This window comes from Desmodus rotundus, chromosome 5 (assembly GCF_022682495.2).
Source record: "Desmodus rotundus isolate HL8 chromosome 5, HLdesRot8A.1, whole genome shotgun sequence".
Classification (NCBI taxonomy): domain Eukaryota; kingdom Metazoa; phylum Chordata; class Mammalia; order Chiroptera; family Phyllostomidae; genus Desmodus; species Desmodus rotundus.
This window is the reverse complement of record NC_071391.1, coordinates 122,221,726-122,244,369: the sequence shown is the minus strand read 5'-3', so window position 1 is coordinate 122,244,369 and position 22,644 is coordinate 122,221,726. Positions and strand designations below refer to the sequence as shown.

The window sequence follows — 22,644 nt, the reverse complement described above, 5'->3', positions numbered from 1 at the left end:
CTGAGTCAGGACAAAAAGTCTTAATAGAAAGACACCAAGAACTACCGGCACCTTAGGGATTTCGTGGAGGTGGGGCTTCTGTGTTCTACCTCTACTTCCACAAATCCTTCCCTGACCACCAGGCCAGCCCCACTGTGCCCTCCATCCAGGGAAACTCTTGAAAGGAACTTGGACTGACTGACTCTCTCTCTCTCTCTCTCTCTCTCTCTCTCTCTCTCTCTCTCTCTCTCTCACACACACACACACGAATGCCAGCAAACGGAGTCACAAACAGGCTTCACAAACACGGGATGGAGGAGTCCCAAGTGAGCCTGCCATGGTCCCAGCACAGCAACCAAGGCAGAGTCTATACTGCAGCCAAACAGGTTGGAACTAATAAAATACGCAGTGGAGAATAACGTCTACCCAGCGGGCTTCAGCACCCAGGGCCTGGGAAAGAAAGGGAGACTGCTGGGCATTTGGATCGGGTTCCCTTCACCTTCTGTCAATGCAGACATTATTTCTGACTTTCAGGCCAGAGGAGGACAGTGTGAGAAGGGGGTGCTGGGCCTCCGTCTATGGGGTGTCTGCACAGGAGCCCTCCCCTTGCAGAGGGCACACCCCCCTCAGCTCACTGCCCTTGTGGCCCAGCATTCCTCCACGACTGGCACTGGGTGGAGCAGTGCAAGGTGGTTGATAGGCAACAGCTGCCTGTTGCTCCTCACACCTCCAGGCTTGGGGGACACAGGGGCAAAGGCCACCTACTGCAGTGACCTGGCCTCACAAAACGTCCATTTGGCTTATGAGACAGCAGAAGAAAATGCAAGTCCTGGGGGAAGGCCTTGGAGAGTCTCAGCGTGGCCGGGCTTTGCTGGGCAGGGATGGGGGCGGGGGCGGTGGGGAGCGGTAACATCACACTATATGGCCTGGCCTATTACTCCCCAAGGCCCTCGGAGCTATGTCGGGGGATGCAGCACCTGAGACCAGGGGCACCTGACGCTGATGGAGGTGGTACACCCAGCCTGACAGCTGAGCCACTGTCCTGGCAAAGGACAGCATAAAACAAGGCATAATTTCCAGAAATTTATTGGAAACACGACACAAATTGATTAGCAGATGGCATCTACTTATAGACAGAGGGTCACATTGTAATATTCTCTGAATGAATTATCCTGGGGGGACACTCATGACCACTGAGGCGTGGTCTGGGTCCGTGTTCTCTGGCAGAGGTAAGCGGAGACTGGGGGAGAGCTATGGGGAGTGGTGCAGATAACTGGGGCACAGCTCTCCTGAGGCGCAGCTTTCCTGAGGCGCATGGTGAGGTGGGACTGCTAAATGGGTGAATTCCCCCAAAGGAAAACAGGGGTGACTGTCAGGAGTAAAGACTTCCTCCCTCCCTCCCCAAAGCACTTTCCTCTCTAGGCAGAGGGGAAAAAACCTACAAAAACCCAGGGGGCAGCTCCTCCGTCTCCCCTCACTGGGAGCTTAGGACAGCATGGGGCACGAACACCAGGCTCGGGCCGACTGACGCAGAGCAGACCAAGGTCACACTCATCCTGGCTTGCTTACCCTCGACCCACTCCTCGCCCTCCCCCACTGAGTGGTGGCAAGCTGACCCCTGCAGGTTATCTGTCCCAGGCCCCTAGGTCAGCTGGCCCCCAGCCAGGTGTAGCTAACAAGAGACACCTGCAGATATCTGGAAGGCACAAGCTAGGGAGAAGCCAGGCCATTTCTCCCCGACTCTGCCTGGGGTCCATGACTCCTTGTGGCCGCAGCTCCCATCAGACAGGCCCTCTGCGGTCCCAGGTTCCTCCCAGTGTGCCCACACCCCAGGGTGTAGTAACACGGCCTCTCCCATGTCCCACCAGCCTTCCCACTCATCTCTCAGTCGCTCCTCATTCCCATTTGGCCTCAGCTTTTCTTGTGTCTGTGCTAAACAATGACCTGGATTAAAACCCCTCTGTTTTAAATACTTAGAGTGGCTTCTGTTTTCCTGGTGGGACGCTGACACAGGACCTGGGCTGTGGGCAAGGTGGACTTGTGAGAGGCCTGCTAAGAAACCCACCTGGTGTTGTTCTCTTTTGCGCCCCTCCAGGAAATCAGGGGCTGGGGGGATGATGGAGAAGGAGAGGAAAGATGACTTACAGACCTTGCGGGATGTCACCAAAGGGAGCACAGATCAGGTTCAGCACAGCACCCACTGCACATGTCTGCTACAGGTCCTGCAGACACCCTGTATGTACACCCCCCAAGCTCACTGCACTACAGGGACACGCCACCAACACACCCAGCGGTGACACTGTGGCCCCAGAAAGTAGCTGGCTAGGAAACTCTCTCAGCACCAAGTGCCAGCACGGCAGAGGCAAACGCTGGCGGCTGCCTGGTGCCCCGCTCAGTTCCTGGAGTGCTCGCTCAGAATGCCCAGGGGTTTTTCCAGAGGTGAAGTGAGAGTGTGAGTGAGCTCTTAGTCACCGTCCTCTTCGTAGGAGGCTGGGGGTGCAGAGCCAGCAGCTCTTGCTACCAGGAGGAGGAAGAGCTTTCTTGGTACATGTGGCTCAGAATGAGCCCAAAGCTCAATGTGCCCCAGGACTGGGGTGGGCCTTCCTGCTCTTCCTGCAGACCTGGCCTGGCCCCAGCCTCCAGATCTGCAGGGCCTCTAAGGAGGACCTCTCCCGACAGGTGGAGGGAATGAGGCTGGCGGCAGTCCCGGGCAGCTGACTGTTTCTCGAACAACAGTCACATTTCACATGGGTTAGGAGAAGAAAGTGAAAAGGCAAGGGACAGTTCACCGTCCATATGTGACAACAAATCCAGGGCAGGGGCACAGAGAGCTCTCTTTCGAGAAGAATGCACCCATGCCGTGTCATGTGGAGAGCCAGCTGCCCCCTCTGCCTGGCTCTTTTCTGAAGGGGCTTCTCTTGGATAACCCTGAGGGCAATGCCTGCCACCTCCACGCAGCTCACTGAGCACCTCTAACACAGGCCCACCCCCAGGGTCCCAAGCCAAGACCCAGAATAGCTCCAAGAGTTGGCAGCGGTAAGAACGTCCCCGGGTCACCCCCGCAAAAGCCTGAGATAAGAACCAACTCCCCCTCAGAAGAGAAGCCACCGTGACTAAAGCCAGAAAAGAAAAGGCAGCTCAGGCTCCACGCATCGCCTTCAGTCCGCACACGTCACATGTTCTTTGCTGAGCTGAACCCAGCTCTGAGGGCCCGGACGTCGAGAGTATCGTCATCATTTTAGTGATACCCCACTCTCCTGGGGACTGGGGGAAGGGGGGGGTCAATACTCCGTGGTAGCCATCTACCCTGCACCCACCTGGCTGTTTGGGGCACCTACTATCGGCCATTCGGCTGCCTCACCGCTGCAGACCCCTGGGGCAGCTGGGAGGCCAGTCTCCAGTTGTCTGCCATGGCGCTGTGACTCGGTGGCCTGCAGCCTGTCCCTGCAAATGGATGGCGGGGGAGTAGCCAGACTCACATCTGCTCAGGGAGCCAGTGGGGCACTAAGTGCCCATCCCACAGCTGCGTGCAGAGAGCCACAGAGCAGCAGCCTGTGACGCCATGAAGGGCCGGAACTGAGAGATGACAGGAAGAGCCCAAGCCAGGGGGAACTGGGGTGCAGGCAGGTCTCCAGAGGCCTGGGCACATGTGCTCACAGGAACGTTTGGGCCAGGAGGGTGGGGGCTCACGGTGGCCCATTCCCAGACTCGCCTGCAAACACAGCTCTCTCACTTCCCCTTCCTTCGCCACACAGACTCCATCTGCTTAAAACAAACCTGGGTGGTCTGTCACTTGCTGAAGGACCAACCTGGCTGGCCTGGCTGTAAGGGAACAGCACAGTGCCCAGGTGGCTTGTCACAGTGATTCACATGGCTGGCTCAGTTCAAACACCTGCTCCAGAAAGAGCTGTCTGGGCTCAGGCAGCACTGAGCAGACACCACCCTCTCTTCAAAGACAAAATACAGACAATATGAAGAGTTCACAGGCTTAGCAAAGACGGCTTTCTTATCTTTTGTCAGAACCTCAGGTAATTCTGGACCTTGGAGGGGTAGGGAAGGCGGGTCAAGTACACAACGCAGGGAGTAAAGAGGAAAATTTTCCCATTAAAAAAAAATAACTATGAAGCCTAATGAGAAAAAGCCAGTGACAGTAACAGCAAGGAGAGAGGAAATACTGTGAATGGCATAAACTCTGGCACATTTGTTATGAAAAATCCATTCGGAAAGAGGCCTTGTCCCTCCTGTACACAGTCACACAGCTTACAACAGAGCTGAGCTGACGCATGCAGAGCAGCAGGGGCTCTGAGCTCTCAGCTGCCCCGCTGCCCCAGGAGCCACTGTGCCCAGGGAGAGGGTACAGAGAAGGGAGGAGACGAGTGGCTCCCTCATCCCCTTAATTCTCAGGCAGGTCTTGCTGGGACAGCGAGGTCTCTGAGAGCAAAGCAAGGTGACACTGATTCACACATGGAGACTCGGCTTTTGGGACACACACTTCTACAGTTTCTTCCCCTGCCCCACCGAGTCTCCAGGGGGTGCGCATGGAGGTCTCCCACTGCAATGTACTGGGAATGGGGCTGCCTCCTTCCCAGGCACGGCCGTGAACATCAGCAGGACAGTGTAGCAAGTCTTGGATTACAGGATGAAACAGGGATAGCTCAGTCCGACACGCAGCATGTGAGTTCTGGAAAGGGAAAGAGAAAGGGTCAAAGTTAAATGAGGCCTGAGGGTGGAGGCAAAGTGAGAGGAGGGATGGAATCAGCCCTCCCACCAACATCACGAGAGGAAAGAAGGCTGGACAGGAACTGCACGGCTCACGATGTGGGTTAAGGCTGGACCAAAGCAAACTTTCACTGAGGTCAAGAAAATACGTGAGTAAGACTGAAGTACCTTAAAGCTGGGCTGTGAACAGGCAGTCAGTCATCTCTGGAAGTGCTTATGTGCTTGCCAGACTGAAGCCATGGCACTCTGCGAAGGGACAGGGACCACCCCTGGCTGGAGGAGGCACGACCAGATCTGAGGTGACCGTAAGTAATCATAATGAGGTGGGCACTCAGATGCTAGGACTACAATTTTTTGTAGGAGGGGAATGACCCTCAAATACCCACGGTACTACAGTGTCCCTCGTCCACACCCTCTCTACTTCCACCAAGGACTTTAACTCTCCTGTCCCAGAGCTGGGCACCAACAGACTCTCAGTAAAATGAGTAAATGAAAAGTGGAAGTGGCTGAAAACCATAACATCCCCGTCTGGTATTATCAGTGGGTTGTGAAACCTTTGGCTTGGTTAGTAGGAAAGCATCTAGGAGGGAAGCAGGGGTTGTTTGCTGAGACGGGATCAGGTGATCCTGCCAAGGTGGCCTGTGGATACTCTCCCATCAAGCACGCCGCCTGCCACCAGGAGAGGACACAGGGACACTCACCTTCATAGCCTCCCGCCATCCTGAGGAAGGTCTGCAGGACAGAACAGAACTGCACCTTCACTTCCTGAGCCTTTCTGAATAGGGGAGATACAGGTACACAGCCTGGTATTCGATAGGGCCCAGCAAATATGTGTTCGAGAAAAACGCAGATACTTTGGTCTGGGAATCAGGCTAACCTTCGCTTTATTGAGCCTACTGTGGATTAGGTAACAGGCTTATTTAACTTTCACCAGAACCTTGTCTGGGTGAGAAAGGTTAGGAACTTGCTCAAGGTCACACAGTGAGTAAACTGAGGAGTCAGGATTTGAACCCAGATCTTTTTGAGTCAGGTCAAGTTTTTCCTACTACACCAAGCTGACCATTCTCCATCTAGCACACTGTCTGTCCTCTTCAGGGTCTAAATTAAGGGTTATATATGTCTCACTATGTCTCAGAAGTGTCTCTCTCTATATTTTGGGGGGGAGGTAGGGAGGAAGAGGTAAGCTTCTGTCATTCATTCCTTTATCCAAACCCCAGCGGAATTAAGCCAACTGCCAGAAGAGCCACTTGTAATAGTTCCCCGAGTGTCCAGCCTGCCACAGTAAACGGTGCTTTCATCTATTGCCACTAAACTCACCTGCTCCAGTTTGGAAAGCGACGCCCTCCCCCCCGAAGTTAGGTCTCCGGCACCCAGGTTCACACCTGCCTTCTCCACAGGGGCCAGGGCTTTACATTGAGATTTGACAGCTCTCTGCATTCTAGGCTGAAGAATCCCAGTGCTCAGCACCTGCCCTTGTTCAGCTATCACTTCACTCCCCCCGCTGCACAGTTCCCTCACCCCACTGCATTTCTTGAAGAAAGAATGAGAGCCACATGCAGGGACCCAGACCCTGAGGCCCCTAGAATGGAAGCACTGGCTGAGGCTCCAGGAAAAAATCTACACGGATTCTCCGGTCTCGTTCCTAGACGACAAACTACAAATCATTTCCTGTTTTGTTGATCAATTCTCAAATGCATTAATCTACATTTGCTGCTTTTGTCTATATTAACCCTGATTCATGAGCACTTACTTTGCTTTTCACAAAATTGTCCCTATGGGTTCGAATATTCACAAGTACTGGGAGTCCATGGACTTGAAGATTCTGTATTCCGACCAACCAATGCAATGAAAGTAACCTTTTTCAAGGTTTCCAGCTGATGCCTTCTCTGCTAATTTCCCTCCCTCTGACACCCAGAGGAGAAACCACCAGCAGATTTTGGAGGGTGGATAGCAGACCACACAAGAAAGCCAAACCTGAAGTTGGCAGAGCGAGAACCTACTTTGTCCAAAGAATGCTCAAAGGCTCAGGAACTGACACCAGGTAACTCTGGAAGTGGGCAAGGGAAACTGAGGCAAAGGAGATTACATGAAGGCTGTCTGAGAGGCGGCCAGACCCCTAGAAGCTCTCCTGACTGCATATCCTTAGGCAATTGCCACAGGCTTGGATGCTTATTCTCTGAAGAGGACTGAGCAGAAGGTCTCAAGTCTAGGGGACACCAGAAAGCCAAGCACAGTTGAGGGCAGGGTGACCAATTCCCAAACTGAGGGATCGGGTGAATGGAAGTACTGGACTGTGAGAGACCTCCCGCCTTCTCCCCACGGAGCTCCCAGAATTCAGGCAGCTAAACCTTCACCCTCGGGGAAGAGGTGGTGCAATGGTCTGAATGTTTGTGTCCCCCCCCAAATTCATACGCTGACGTCCTAACACCCACGTGATAAGGGAGGAGCACAGGTGGTGAGGGCGGAGCCCTCACGAATGAAATGCACGCTCTTGTAAAAGAGGCCTCAGAGAGCTCCCCAGCCCGCTCTACCACAGGAGGTCACAGCAAAAAGTTGGGGGTCTGTGACCTGGAAGAGGGTCTTCATGGGAACCCAGCCATGCCGGCACCCTGATCTTGGACTTCTCAGCCTCTAGAACTGTGAGAAATAAATTTCTGTTGTTTATAAGCCACCCAGTCTATAGTAATTTTGTGTTGTAGCAGCCTGACCAGACTGAGACAGATGGGAAGAATCTTTCCTGGGGAATCTGACCAGCCCGTGAGAAAAGACCTAAAAATACTGGCACTTGCGTGTCCAGTAAACAGCGCCCCCATCACCACACTGTGAAGTGCTCTACAGGCTCCACCCACAAGCGGGAGCACAGACCTTTCAACCTGACATTAATCTACTCTTGACCTCAGATAACAGAAGGTCACCAGAAAACACCCTCTAACACACGTTAGCAACCAAAACAAAGGACAAGAGAAAGAAATTAGACGAATCAGACTCTTCATGGAGAAGAAAACTTAAAAAACAAAAAGCATCATCATTAATATCCTCGGAGAAGTAGGCAAAGATAAGTATCCATGAAACACAAACAGGACACCATTAACATTTTTTTTTTTTTTGAGAGAAGCAAGTTGGAGCCCATAAAAGAACCGAGGAGTTCTGCTTCCTATAATGGTGGGCTAATTTATACTGAACTAACTCTCTAGTCAATAATGGTGATAAACTCTGGATAACTGTTTGAAGGTGCTGGAGAGCAACCAAATTCAGGCAAAAACTAGAGCAGATGGACCCTTGGAAAAAAGTGAGACTAGGGGAGATCCGCTCAGCTGGCTTTTCCCTTGTGAGCACTTCCACGCGGGACAGGGGGAACGTGCTCGTGCAGAAAGCCGCAGTCTGGCTGGGGTGAGGAATCCTCAGGGAGAAGGCAGAGTTCAGGGCTGCCGGTACAACTGCAAGTGGAAGGAGGAGAGCCTGGAAAGGAGGCGCAGAAGGGGGAGCCCTGAACTACCTGCACACTGGCTTCAAATCAATGGCGGATTTTTGAACTCGGCATGTACAGGTGAGACCACAAGGGGCCCAGTGGAAAACAGCTGCTGGAAGGCTAGCTGTTTTAACACCGAGCAGCGACGTCAGCAGCTTGTCCAGTGCTGGGGAGACAGTGTTTAGAATTCAGGTTCTTCAGAGTGAGGGGGGCTGGGCAAACAATATGGTTTTTCCATCGATATCTCATGGGACTAAGAGAAAAACTCAAATAGACCCAATAAAGCTTCAAACCAAGCCTCTGCATAATCAAGGTGATCTGCCACTTAACTGCTTGCAGAACCACACTCAACAGTCCGCAGAAGAACTAACAGAAACCAGAGTCTCTACACTTTATCCACACTGACCAGTGTTCATTAAAAGTTATTAGACCCGAGAAGCAGGAAAATGCAATCTATAACCAAAAGAAAAAGCCGTCATTAGATGATCAATGGATGAATCAGATGTTAGAATTAGCAGACATGGACAAACTATTTACTGTAAGTATGTTAAAGACCCTATAAAAATATGGATACAATGGTTGACGAGAGGATGTATCTTAGGAGGTATATAAAAGAACTAAATTGAAATCCTAAAACTGAGAAAGTACAAAATCTGAAATGAACAATTTGTTAAATGGGACTAACAGCAGATTCACACTATAAAAGAACCAGTGACCTTGAAGACAGGTCTCTAAAATTTGCTCGGACCGACAGAGTACTTACTATATGACTCCATTTATATAAAATTCTAGAAAACGTAAATTCCTCCGTGGTGACCAGAAGCAGGTCAGTGGTCACCTGGGATGCAGTGGGGGAGGCAGGAAGGAAGCGAGAACACATTATAAAGAGGTACAAGAAAATTTTTGAGAAAGATGTATGAGTTTATTATCTTGATTGTGGTGATGGTATATGCACATGTTAAACCTATCAACTTGTACATTTTAAAATGTGTATAGTTTACTGAATGTCAATTAGGCCTCCATAAAGCTATTTTAAAAAGAAATGATCATGGAAAATGGCCCTATAGGGTTTGAAAAAAATCTGTGCTAGAACAGCATGTGCTGCCTTTAGAGATGCTGTAAGAATCATTCTATTTGGAGTTTAATCAATAGAAAAATTCATTTAAACAAACTAAAAACAAGAGAAAAAGAAAACTGGTGTGATCATAGTAGCATCAGACAAAAGAGACTTCAAGACAAGGAGTGTTAACAGAGATAAAGAGGACTATTTCATACTGATAAAAAGGTCAAAAAGACAGCCCAGACCAGTGTGGCTCAGTTGGCTGGGTGTCATGCCACAAAGCCAAGGGTCATGCCTGGGTTGTGGGTTCGGTCCCTAGTCGGGGCACTTATGAGCATCAACCAATGACAATTCTCTCTCACATCGATGTTTCTCTCTCTCTCTCTCTCTCCCTCCCTTCCCCTCTCTCTAAAAACAAATAAACTCTTTTTTTAAAAAAGGTCAAAAAGACAAAAATTCTAAATACACATACACTCAATAACAGAGCGTCAAAATACATGAAGCAAAATTTGACAAACCAAAGGGAGAACTAGACAAATCTGGTTGGAATATAAAGGTGAGAAAGTCTCCCAGAAAGCAGAGACACAGAGAAAGAAAACTGGAGAGAAGTAAGAAGAACACCAGAGGACCAGTGAAGGAGTCCAATATCTAATATCTCGACTATTTTTCTGCCGACTCTTTGGGCTCGGGCGCCTTCCCTGCAGTCGGCCCTACTGCCCAGGCTTGCTGATGGCCCCGAGGGCTCCTGCGGGCTCTCAGTGAGGCTGCCGTCCGACAGTCACAAAAACAGTCTTCTCAGATATCTTCTTTAGGCGCCTCTGTCTAATAGAGTTGCCTTCGGGCTTGCTCTTCAGCTTTACATTAATTATTTTCCATAGTTATTAATATGGAAATAGTTGCAAATAAAAATCAGTATCGGGTTGAAGGAGAAAAATGCATAGATTATAACTCTCATGTTTTCTGAGCTTAAAGAGTGCTCAGTCATCTGGAAGGAAAAACAGGAAACGGGAATAAAATAACAATGAGCAAGGCTGGGAACCTCAAAATGAACCCAGTGGGGGACCCAAATCACCTAGACTGTGACAAATCTTTCCATTTCCACTGCCCTGGGGACTCTGCAGATTCAGAAGACTTCTCGATTCTTCACTGGGACCCAAAGAGACTGCTGGAGGGATGCCTCAATCGATTGGCTGGGGGGCTTGGTCTTTACTTCCCTGGGGCACCCAATGCTGGTGCCCCCGTGGGTGTTCAGACGGTTGTGCCTGTTCTTTCAATGAATGGGTTGAACCTCTTCCAAAGAAGAGTGTTTTTCAGGGACCCAACCCTTCCTTCTACTGTTTCTTCCCTTTCCTTTCCCAAGCATCTATTCCTCCCCACCCAAAAAACTGGGGACCCAAGCCTTCAAATCAGAGGTTCACTTTCTTTCTCAGAGGTTCACCTTCTACAATACATGTCACTGAGAATGGAAGTTCACAGGAGCGCGTTGGTTAAAAAGGTCTCTTGTAACGATACAGGTAAATAGAGACACTTTTCAAGGAGGCCAGAGCTGGCCCTCGCAGCTGAGGGCGCCACATTAACTACCATGGACTTCTGTCACTCTTCTAAGACCTCCATACTACCGAGAGAGTCATGGGTATGCACAGACCTCCTGCAGGCTCCCACACCAGTACTTCCCTCAGGGACAGGGAAGGGGTATTCTCCAGGAGAGCCTTCAGTATTAGTACACCCAGGCATCGCCCCAGAGGTGGCTAATTTGACATCCTACCAGAATATGCCAAAACACCAAGGAGTGGATTACTCTTGCCTAATGCACTTGGGTCTGCCTTCCGCTACAACCCGCACCCCACGACCTCACAGTATGAGAGAATATCCATCCACTGCCCTCAGATAACGCTTGAACCGTCCCGTGCTCTCCAGACACATTCGGTACTCTGCTATGACTGCTTCACATTCGGTGAACCCTGTGGCCATAAGGATCCATCTACAAAAATACTGAAAAACAAACAACAAGAAATCTTGACAGTTCTTTTATGTATTTAACCAGGTTACATAACATTCTACCTTGAGACGAGGAGACCAGAGGTGAGTCTGGGGGTACTCGATCTTCTTCCATAAACCATGTGTTAGAAGATTCAACAATATTGTAATCTTTGGAAATGGCCGGGCCGAAGCACGCCTAGGAGGGCCATCAGCTGCTCCTGCAGCCTACTATTATTGGGATGTGTGAAGACAGCAGATGCGTGCCCTGCGCTCTCTCCTGGTACGAGGGCCCTCACCACCTCCCCATCCCCAGGGTTGGGGTGGAAACAGTTGAAATTGTGGAGTCACTGATTTCAGAAACAAGTCATCAGGAGGACAGTCTTGACACCCTAACATTGTACTTAGAGGCATCCACGTTAGATGCCCTCTCTACGTGGGAGAGTGAGAGAAATAATGTTACTCAGTGCAGAAAACAAGTAAGAAAAACAAAACAAAACTAGGTTTCCAGTGGACTCGCATACCCCCGGGGAAATAAACTGGAGGAGAGCAGATTAAAAAGCGGCTTATTGTACAATTCATCAATTTCCTTGGCTCGGATGCCCTGACTCGGTCCCACTGAAAATACCTCTCTTCTGAGCCTGTCACTTCGGCTTTCCTGACACGCCGAGTGCCGCTCCAGCAGTACTCCTGGGACCAAAGCTGTGTCATCTCAGAAAAGGCTGAAGGGCCCCTGCAGTTGACACAGGTCTCCCTTGGTCTATGGCACTACACAGCACAGTCTGTTCTGAAGGGCCCCCACTGACAGAGACAGAGTCGCCTTGTCCCCGTGCAGGGAATGAAAGATGTGCTGATGGACCAAAACTCAAGCATGTGACAGTAGGGGCAACCCAGGGCACTTTCTTGGAGGGGCGGGGGAGGATGAGAGGCACCCCTGCAGCTCACCTGCCCCGCTGCTCCCCAGGAGTTCTTTTTCTGGCTCGGCCTTCACCCTGAAAAGATTCCACTGACTGCGGATCACTCTGTCCCGCCCCCTGTGCCGCAGGGTCTCTCATTACAGGGGCCTGCAGGAAGCTTGGTGAGTACTCTCTATAAATCTAATTTCCAGTCTTCAATCACCCTCCAAATCACTTAATCGAGGGCCATTTCTCTTTATAGATACTGCGCCTTCTAATGGGCAATCATTTACCTTTGGGCAAACCCATGAGTCATTTTTGAGAATCAATCTCTTAGCTAAGAAGTTAGTGTAGTTTTAAGAAAAGAATGGACATTTTATTTATATACAATTCACCTGAGACTACAAAATCTTTGGTCGGTATCTCAAAATTTTTCCAAATAAAACTTCAATAGTAGCTCTTCATTAAAGGAGGGGATGGAATCTTAACACTTAATGGACATCTACTACAGGTCAGAGTCAATGCTGGAAATAGCATATAATTTCATTTAAACACATTTCACCTTTAGGTGATTCTGTGGATTTTCCCTTCTTTCTTTTCTTTGCTTTCTTCTGACACTAACAGCCCCTATGCCCTAAGTTCCAGAAAAAGAAGGGGGTATAATATGGGCAGAGGAGTTTCAGAGAGCCAGGAAAAGAAGTGAAGGGTTTTATTAGACAATGATGGCGTACACTCCACAGTCTGAACAAAGAAAAACACCCCCTGTATTCCCCTCTGTATTTACAAACACGCCCATCTCCTGCACACAGAAAACTCCCACATCTCCCAGGTACCTGCCGCACTCAACATGTAAATTTGGGCCTTACTGGCCCTGGGGAAAACAACACCAGACTTGAAGTTTAAATCTCATCTCTGCCACTTGCTAGCAGAGTGACTTGGGGCAAACCCCTTAACCTCTCTGAGCGTTGTTCAGTTTTTTTCATTATTAAAATGCCAGTTCCAAGTGGGTACTAGACTGACTGAGGGGATCACTGCGTAAGTTATATAAATGTCTAATCACTGTGTTGTGTACCTGAACCTAATATAATGTTATCTGTCAAATGCAACTAAACTTTTAAAAATTGAAAATAACAAATCATAAAAATATAAAATGCAGGTTATAACACCTAGCTCATAAAGTGTTCAGAAGATCAAGTCATATAAAGTAGATGAAGAATTTTTAATCATTATAACAACTCCATTAAGGCAAAAAAAATTATTTTTCTGTGATCTACAGAGGAAACCAAGTGATTCATCCAAGGCCACACAGGAAATAATCGGCGACGGCAGCAATTAATCCCATGTGACTGCAAACCTGCGGACGTCCATGGCACACAGTCCGCCTCCCCGCTGTCCCTCCTGCTGGCTCTCACACATGGAAAGGCTTTCCAGCAACGGCTCTTCCCTCCCTGATCGCAGGGCCTCCTCTCCTCACAGCCACCTGGAGCTCACCAAGTAGGCTGAGTGTGGTAGCTGCTTGTTTGCTGGCGATGAAAATGTCGCCCGAGCACCCGTAAGTCCGGAATGGCGTGGATGGGATTTGGAAAGCGCCGTGACTGCAGGCGGCACAGCCCTGGGCCAACAGCCTGAGGGGAGAGGCAGAAGTGCAGCCGGACTGAGAAGGTACCAGGTAGGTCTATATTTTGAAACTTCACTCTTCCTAGCATTACTGACCCCAAATAATGGGGCTTCTATGTGTGCAGATTTTGCCTTACCCTCAGAGTTTGAGTGCCGAGGGCAGTGACGGAGGTCTGCGTGTGGCCCGGTGACAAGGTGTAAACTTAGCACACAGAGAGCTGACTCACCGGCAGCCAGCAGTCGCACCGGGCCTTAACGGGCTGGGGCCAGGAGGAAGACAGTGACTTTCAGGAAGACAATCGGCAGCTGTCCCTGATTGTTTAAAATCCTTCCTGCCAGCAGAAATCCAGGGACTCTTCCGATCATCAAGAGCCTCCGCCAGAAGACAGATGGCGAGCGGAGGAGGCAAGCCACTGAGGGGGACAGGAGGTCCTGAGGCCGAGAGACCTGCATGTTTCAGTACCATCAGGTTTCGTTTCCAGTTCAGCTAGTTCTGTCCATCAACATCTGTTTGCTGTGTGTGTGTGTCTGTCTGACTTGCTGATGACCAAGTGGCCGTGCTAATTGATTTTGTTGCTGAGTCACACAGGGCCTGGCTTTCCCATGGGTTTGTATCTATCAGTTCCAGCATATGTCAATATTAACTATCCCATGAAAACTCACGATGAACCTGGCATTTCTTCTGGTTCTTTGAGTTCACTTTGGAAATTCAGGGCTCTATATCCCGAAGAAGTAAGAAACAGACCCATTATCCCAAGGAAAAGGTCCACGGGGAATACACAAATGGGGACATTTTCCAAAATGTATGTTTCTCCTACACTCGTTTCTCAGCTCCACATCCATCTATCTAAACTCCCTTCATTCAGTTTATGTTTATTGAGCACCTGCTAAGTCCCAGGCATTGTGCTAGACAGAAGGGATGCTGGGGCTGGATTCTGCTAACAGGTTTCTCCTTTGCCACCAGGCTCCCTGCTACCACCAGTAGAGGGCGCTAGAGGGAGCCTGCAAGACCCAAGGACAGAGAAAGGACTGGGTTTTTTCTGTCCCTGTCAGCGTGGCCCCAGGTAGCAGCAGAGGTTTGTTTCAGTGCTCCGCTTTACTGCACGTGCCCAGACCAGCCTCATCACACCTCCTGAGAGATGCTGGCGCCGACCGAACAGGGCTCTCTGCTGGGGGTCTGAGTTCCAGCTCTTCAGAGCCCTCCTGAGCTCCCAACCCCAGCTGCTTCTGTTTGCTCTCCTAATCCTACCACCACCAGCCCTGCGTGCCCCACTTACTATCCTGTCCTCTAGTACCTGTCACGTTGATTTCTTTTATTAGCTCTTAAAATAACTTAGGTGGTTTCTATTTTGCTGACAAATACAGCGCAGTTGAGAGCCACAACTTCATTTCCAACAGCGGGTGGAAGAACGCCTCTGAAATCAGCCACACCTAAGGGGGAACCCCAATCCATTTCTGTGGTACCTGGTAACTGCGCACATTTTAATTCACCTCTCTAGGTCTCATTTTCTCAATCACTTTCATTTATTCAATTAACATTTTTTGAGAATCAGTTACTAAGTTCCTGGGACTGTGCTAGGCAGTAGAGATACAATGTTATGCAAAACATTAAATTCCCTCCTGTCCTGCGGACAAATGGGATAGCACAGGTGAGGAACGGGCGTCAGCCCTCCCTGCTGTGCTCTGCCAGGAGAGCAACGACAAATGGAGCGTAAAGAAAAAAGTGCTTCCACAGCTAGGCCTCTTCAGAAAATGAAACAAGTGCCTTTTCCTCTATAAGGCGGAAGGTCTCAGTCAACATAACCCCAGGAACTCATTAATGCTCTGTCCATTCCTCCCGTTCAGAGCAGAGAAGCAATGACCTTCTAGCAGCATTCATTCAGAAGGAAATGGGCCAAACAGCCACACAGAGGGAACACTACAAGGGAGCGTTTTTTAACAGAAATTCCAAAGAGATAGGTACCTGTGATACAAGGAACAAGGAACAGGAGCTGCAATAAAGGACTGGGACCTAGTGACCATGACCACAGGGTGTGAGTGGAAAAAAACTTTTCACCATAAAGAATGTATATATATTCATTTGACACATATATACCGCATGAACCAGAACGAACTTTTTGCTTTCTGCAGTAGGGCTATAAACCTACAGAGGCCAGGGAAGTGATGAAATGGGAAAGAAAGATTCCTAATTGTAAATAAGCCTGAATGCAAAGGCCCCAGGCTATGGGCAAGGAAAAGCTGGAAAGAAATCCAGTCTCCAAGTTTTGATACAACTGTTCCTCGGTTTCCCGTTGACTAGGCGTTAGGCATATTGTGGCAAGGATGGCTGATGTTCTCATTAGCAAGGAAGGTGTCCTGCAAGATTACTGTGTAAATTAAATTCTTGAAAGCCACATCGACAACGCATTGATAAGCCCATAAATGCAAACTACACTCCTCACCCTGAATTTTTTATTCATTTTGACATCGCAATGACCATTGGAAGACCGGCCCCCAAAAACACACAATGAAAAATTATTACTGCAGGTCTGTTTCACATGCTTGCTCGAGGGCCTCATTATAAATAATTTACTGTCACTGAAGGAATTGAGAGTTCCATAAGACATGAAAAGCCTGGAAAGGGCTTTAAATAAATGCCAACATTTAAACCATCCAGACAGTTTCAAAGTCCAGGGCTACTGAAATGAGCGGTATGTATTGCCTGGATGACGCATTGTGCTTGTGTTTATAGTTCAGTTGGGAACATAATTCAATTCCACCTGAAGAGTCATTACATGGCCAAGCCCAAGAGAAGTGCTTTGGATAAAAGGTGAGAGTTCTCAGGTTTTCCATTTGAAACAAATTATTATTTCGGTATTTAGGACATCACCTAGGCAATTCCTTTCATGATTTGTAGCGCTCTTGAGCAATTAAAAAAAAATTTATAAGATGAAAGAAGTAGGGGACAAATGCCAAATCCAAAACAATCCATGGAAGGCTGAAGAACCCCCAGAGAGCACTACTGTCTCAGACAGAAGGCGAAGTAATCCCGTCTGCTCAAGGAAACATAAATGAGCAGTGAGTGTGCATTGCAGCAAGAACATTATTACCCAGCAGAGGCCACCTGCTAAACACACATTTTATCTCCCAACAAGCCTCCTCAGAGGAAATGGGAGCAAACACGTCCCTCCTGAAGAGATGGAGAAATGTCTCCTGGCAAATAGCTTCACTGTGGCACAGGGCCACCTTCCCTTTTATTCCCCTTACCACCCATTTAGTTCAATCAGGGAGCAGAAGAACCCATTTGTTATATATTTTTAGATTTGGCAGATGATGCCTGGAACTGGCCAGGGGAGAAGGTCCCTGGCCTCCCAGAACAGCCCCTGCATATCCTGGCCGGGTAGCTCGGTTAGCTGGAACATTGTCCCGATACACCAAGGTTGCAGGTTCAATCTCTGGTCAGGGAACATAGGAGAAGCAACCAATGAATGCATAAATAAGTGGAACAAAAAACTGATGTTTCTCTCAAATCAATTTTTAAAATTTTAAAAAGAACAGCCCCTGTGTTCCCAGGCTTACATACCATCCAGGCCATTGTGATGGCTGTAGTTTCTTTTCCCCAGAATGCTCAGCGACGTGTGATTCGGGGTGGTTAGCATCCGCTTGGTAGTTGGGGTTTGCAGACTCGGTGTAGATCGGATTACATTAGGTTTCTTCGAAGGATGGATCTCTGACAGGGGGGAGAAAGGTTTCTCAACTCAGAACACGGTATTAAAAATCTCTGTGTGAATGTCTCTGGCTAATAGGCGCACATCTTATTTCTCAATGAGCAGAGAGTCCCTGATGAGCCAGCCTGTTTTCAAGAACTTGCATAATTAATCAGCTTCAAGTGCTGTTCCCATGACTGCTTTACTTATCCAAAGTGAGTGGGTTCTTCCCCGTTAGCTGGAGCTCTGAGCTTTGTGTTGTCAATACAAAAAAAAAAAAAAAAAGAATGGGAGAAAAGAAAAAAACCACTATAGAAGATCACTTAAATACAAGCTTTACTATGGGAATAATAAGGCATCTGACTCTTCAAGGTATTAGCAATCCAGAAGTTATCTAGAGACGTAGCCTCTGAGAAACTACCTCTGCGTTCTACCAAACCAGCGCTGAGCAAGTAAGGGATCTGGTGGAAAACAGAATTCCTCCTTTGGCTCTGCAAGCAGGGCCTAGGACCAGGTCCATCACTCCCAGCCCAGAGCATTTTGATAGACATGAAATCTGACACCAAACTCCAAATACTGGAGTCAAGAAGCAGTAGAAGAAAAGCTTGAACCGAGATGTATCACAAAACTGTAATGTGCATGTGGTATATGTGTGTTTAAGTGAAGCGTGTTGTTGTCAGGCACACTGCCCGGAACCATTCACTTTCTAGACGGAGTAGATGGACGAAAACTGCAACACTACAGGAACTGGAATCTGAGGACCTCCAGAGCTAAACCTGCTCGCTGATTCTGAGTCAACACCCAGTGTGCCAGTTACGCACAAGCCACCCTGTCTCCCCAGGTGAGGGCCAAGAGAACAGCCTCGCTTACTGAAATTTGGAAAGAGCCTTCATTTAGCATCGTTATAGACTTACAGACTTAGCATTGTTTAGAATTGTATCTTGTTCTGGTCAAAATCCTGCACCTGCCAAAATTTAGAAATGGACCAAGTACCAAGTAAAATATAGTGTTGATTTTTTTTTTCAACATGGTGTTGAAGGTCCGCTGACCTCATTTTTAATTACAACCCCCACATTCTATGCTCCATCCAGACCAAACCAGCCTGCGTTCCCTAAGCTTTTCAGGTTCTTAACTCATTAAAGCCTTTTTTTATTTGGTTCTCTTGGCCTCATAAGGGAAAAATATTTTTTTCCTGTTTTTCTATCAATTCAAATCCTATATATCATTCAAGGCTGAGATCAATTATTACTTCCTTCACGTAGGCTGCCCTAACACCCATCAGAAATAACTACTCTTCCTCCACGTGCCCAATGCCTATTACCTGTAATTCTTTTGTAGAACCCCTTTGTTTAACTGTCCTAACCTGTGTGCTTTCCCCACTAGACTGAGACTTTTGAGGGTGAGGTCTCACTCATCTTGGTGTTCCCCAACCCACTTAGATAGTGTCTTGTACACAGGAAATACTCATCCCTATGTTCTGTAGGGTTGTGGTTCAGCTAGCAGGACAGCACAGCTTGGCGCATGTCTGGTGCGGATGGAGGCCAGCTTACCCCCAGGGGGAATACACAATGGCCTGTGGGACGGCTGACTAAGGTGCAATGCTATATTCTATTTTTTTAAGATCAAAAACTGTCCCTCGCAGGTGGGAAGGGGCTTCTAGGATGAGGTCCTGCAAGGGCAGACAGATAGCAAACCTCAAGGACCTAACCACTATGACCTAGGTCATGTCTATGATAACCATGTGATGTTTTCAGGGGCTCTCAAAGCAACTCTTCAGTCCCTGAGGAATGAAGCAGGAAATAAGGTGGCAGACTAACATCAAAGAGGAAGCTGTGAGCTTCCGACTCCGAGCATGCTCTGGTGAGGACCAGATAATATACCAAGCTCAAGGCTATGCTTTGATTCTGAAAAGACTGGATGTCTCAAGTTTGAATGCTTCCTAACTATAAATTCTGACAGAGTAATAAGGCTCAGTGCAACTTTGACTACATATCTCACTTTTACTGGGAAAGTGAAAAGGCAAGAATATAAGCAACGCAACAAAATGCCATTAGAGCTTCTAGGTGTATCAGGAAGCTTTGCCAAAAAAAAAAAAAAAGAGGTTAGTGCCAAGTCATCTTTTTATACTGTTGTTAATTATTTCAACATGTAAATGGAACCATCATATTTGGCAACTTTCAGAAAGTAACACAAATACTCTTTCAAAGTAACCTCAACTGGCACATCAGAACTATGTATTTTTTAAAGGTTGGTTAAAAATAAGTTTTACTTTACAAAAAAAGTAGATAAAGAAATCCTTTTCTATTTAAGGGAAGGGGTAAGTGGGTTAGAAATACTGGAGGATCTAAATCAAAATATTAAGACTGTTTATTCTCTAATAATTTAATGACTCTTATTTTAATTTAATCTGTATTTATATCCATAAATATGCACTACATTTTTACTCAATGATTTTTTTGGTAAAAGTAAACATATCCATAATTGTGTATGTTGGGTGTGTTCGGGGAATAAAAATAAAAGTTTCTAAAAAATAACTGACTACACATACCAAGGTATCCCACCTCAGCTATTTGAAAGGCTTGAATTTGGTTCAGAATAGCCAAATATTTGTAAGATACAGAAACTGTTGAGTTTTCCCGCTATCAGAAAATACCCACCTAGATACCCAATGATGCATGCCAAAGGCTTCCTAGTGCTTTTGCTTTTCAGCGGACTTCCCGAGAGGTCGGCATGTCTGTCTGCATCTGAGAAGAGAAAGAAACACGGAGACAACCCATGAGGCGGATTTCTCGTCCCACACTGCGCATGCTGCAGACACGACAGGTGCGAGTGCGGGGCATGCACCAGATGCCTGTGTGATTTCCTTTCGCGTTTCTGGTTCCAAATTACTGAATGAGGCATTTACCTGGAGAACACCTGTTTGAAAGCATGAGCGCAGCTAATACGCACCTTACGCACGCGATCCCTGCATGCGCCCCTCTGAAAAGCAGTGGAAATATGTCTCCTTTCTAGCCATGGCTTTTCTACATTAAAGGGAAAATTTCCCATGGAATACGAGGCTGAATCAATCCTAACATAGTATTAATCTGGCATGGAAGACAAAAGTGACAGCTGACAAAGGTAACCCATTGGGCCACCCCTGACCTAGGTGGAGTGGTTTTCCACTGGGGAGTCCTCATCTAGCTCGGTGACACGCAGTTTCATTAAATGACAGCCTCACAAGGGTAAACATAGGTCGTTTGGTTTTATCGCCGGTTTTCCAGCCTTCACATCCTACCATGACGTCGTTAGTGCAGAGATTTAAAAGGTCACTTGTATGCAGAGTATTTCATCCAACAGAATCAGTCAGTTGGGTATTAGGTGATAAAAGCTCACATCATACTCCTCACACCCTACCAGAAGAGATTTCAGACAGAGAAAAATAAAGCACACGGCACAGACATCCTCTGCATTTTAATCAGCCGTCATTAGGACAGAAGGGTAGATGTGGAACAGGGCCGCCTGTCCTACCGGAGTTGTTACAAACTAAGAGCTTGAAGGGACAAAAAAAAGATGTGTACTGAAGTTTTTTAAACTTGCTGATGTTGTCATAAAGCTTAACTATGTCTATGCCTTTTGCTACCTTCAAATATTGCACAAGAATGTGCTACAGGCTTTTTGATAACTAGAGAATTGTTCTTTCACAGCCTGAGACCACATTTCTAGGTGTATGTACAAGAAATGTCCTTTGACATCCATCGGAATTCTCTGACTACTAAAACATGCAATTCAAGCCCTGGCCCCTGTGGCTCGGTTGGTTGGAGCATGGTCCCACGCACTGAAAGGCTGCAGGTTCAACTCCCTCTTGGGGCACATACCGAGGTTGTAGATCCAGTGCCTGGTTGGGGTGAGTATGGGAGGCAACCGATAAAGGTTTCCCTCTCACGTGGATGTTTCTCTCTCTCTAAAATCAGTAAGTGTATCCTCGGGTGATAATAAGTTTAAAAAATAAAATAAAATGTACAATTCAATCTGGAATCTCAAATAATAAGTTAAAAATTAACATTTTCATCAGCTCTAGTCCTTTCCCCTAGGAAACTCTTTTTTCTCATAACTATTAAACAGAAAAAGGTGGGAAAATAACACTTATTAAAATATTAAAGTAAAGTACATACAACAGAGATCCTCAGATAATAGGAACCTGAATATGTATTCTAAACATTGGCTAATTATTATTCAACCACTGACAACTATAATGATCCCCACTCTTTTCCTCCTGTTCAGCTGATTTCCTTTAGGGGAAAAAAATTACGAAGTTATGAAGCTTTTTGCCTGTTGTTGAGTGATAGTGAAGATACAGGTGGAAATATAACAAGCGTATTTTGGATGAGTAATCTGAATAGACATTAAAAAGCAGCCTAAATCCTGCAAGGACCAAACACCTGTCAAATTACTGAGCTAATACTAAATAATAATTCCTCCTCAATATTATTCATTCATCTAAAATTCAAGTTCTACTTGGGATGAGGACAGGAGAAATTTCTCTCCCTCCTATTAATAAAATAAAGCTTGAGTGAACCATCTTGGTTATTTCCTCAGTGTTCTGGACGAAGGCAATCGCAGCATTACTGGTGATTAGATTAGCTCTGCTCCAGTCTGTGAGGCTCAAAGGAAACCTGCCAGCGCAGCTGCGATCGACGGACTGTCACATAACCATCACTTGACGAGATCAACAAACCCGTCAAAGGGGTCACCAACACAATACCCAAAGACATTTCATTTTAAACTAATGTTTTTAATTTTGCATTCAATTAGTTGGGGTAATTATGTGATGTTTCAAGTAACAATTTACAAAGCACCTGAGTGGGGGAGCAAAACTCTTTAGAAGGATCCATATTTCACTAATCCTCATTATATATATTTTTTTCTTAAATATTTATCCTCACCTGAGGACATTTATTTTTTCATTGATTTTAAAGAGAAAAGGAGAGAAGAAGGGAGAGAGAGAGAAACATCAATGCAAGAGATGCTGGCTGCCTCCCATACGCACCCGGATGGGGCATCTAAGTGCCTGGATCGGGGATCGAACTGCAACCTTTGGGTGACTGGACGATGCTCCAAGCAACTGAGCCACACCAGTCAGGGCCATCCTCGTTATATTTTAAAATCAGCAAATGATGACACTGATGATCAATCTCAACTATGAAGAAATTGGGAGGAACAGTGCTAAGACTACCTCATCACTGTTTAACATAAAAATTG

The 22,644-nt window shown here is 47.3% G+C and overlaps 1 protein-coding gene across 7 annotated transcripts in view; it reads right to left on the bottom strand.

The window, feature by feature from the left end:
• Window positions 1-1,049: 1,049 nt before the first annotated feature.
• Window positions 1,050-22,644, bottom strand: part of MTA3 (metastasis associated 1 family member 3) — a 158,429-nt gene continuing 136,834 nt past the window's right edge. For 2 of the 7 annotated variants that reach the window (XM_053924349.2, XM_053924351.2), the window contains exons 15-17: window positions 20,061-20,147; window positions 17,280-17,426; window positions 16,740-17,151 (exon numbers count right to left, since the gene is read on the bottom strand). In XM_053924349.2, the coding sequence (XP_053780324.1) occupies window positions 16,976-17,151; window positions 17,280-17,426; window positions 20,061-20,147 (410 nt within the window). In that variant the 3' untranslated portion in view covers window positions 16,740-16,975. Of the gene's footprint in view, window positions 4,661-4,866; window positions 4,993-13,421; window positions 13,726-16,739; window positions 17,152-17,279; window positions 17,427-20,060; window positions 20,148-22,644 lie in introns of those variants that run through there. The other 5 variants (XM_053924350.1, XM_053924352.1, XM_053924354.1 and 2 more) reach the window with 4 other exon arrangements.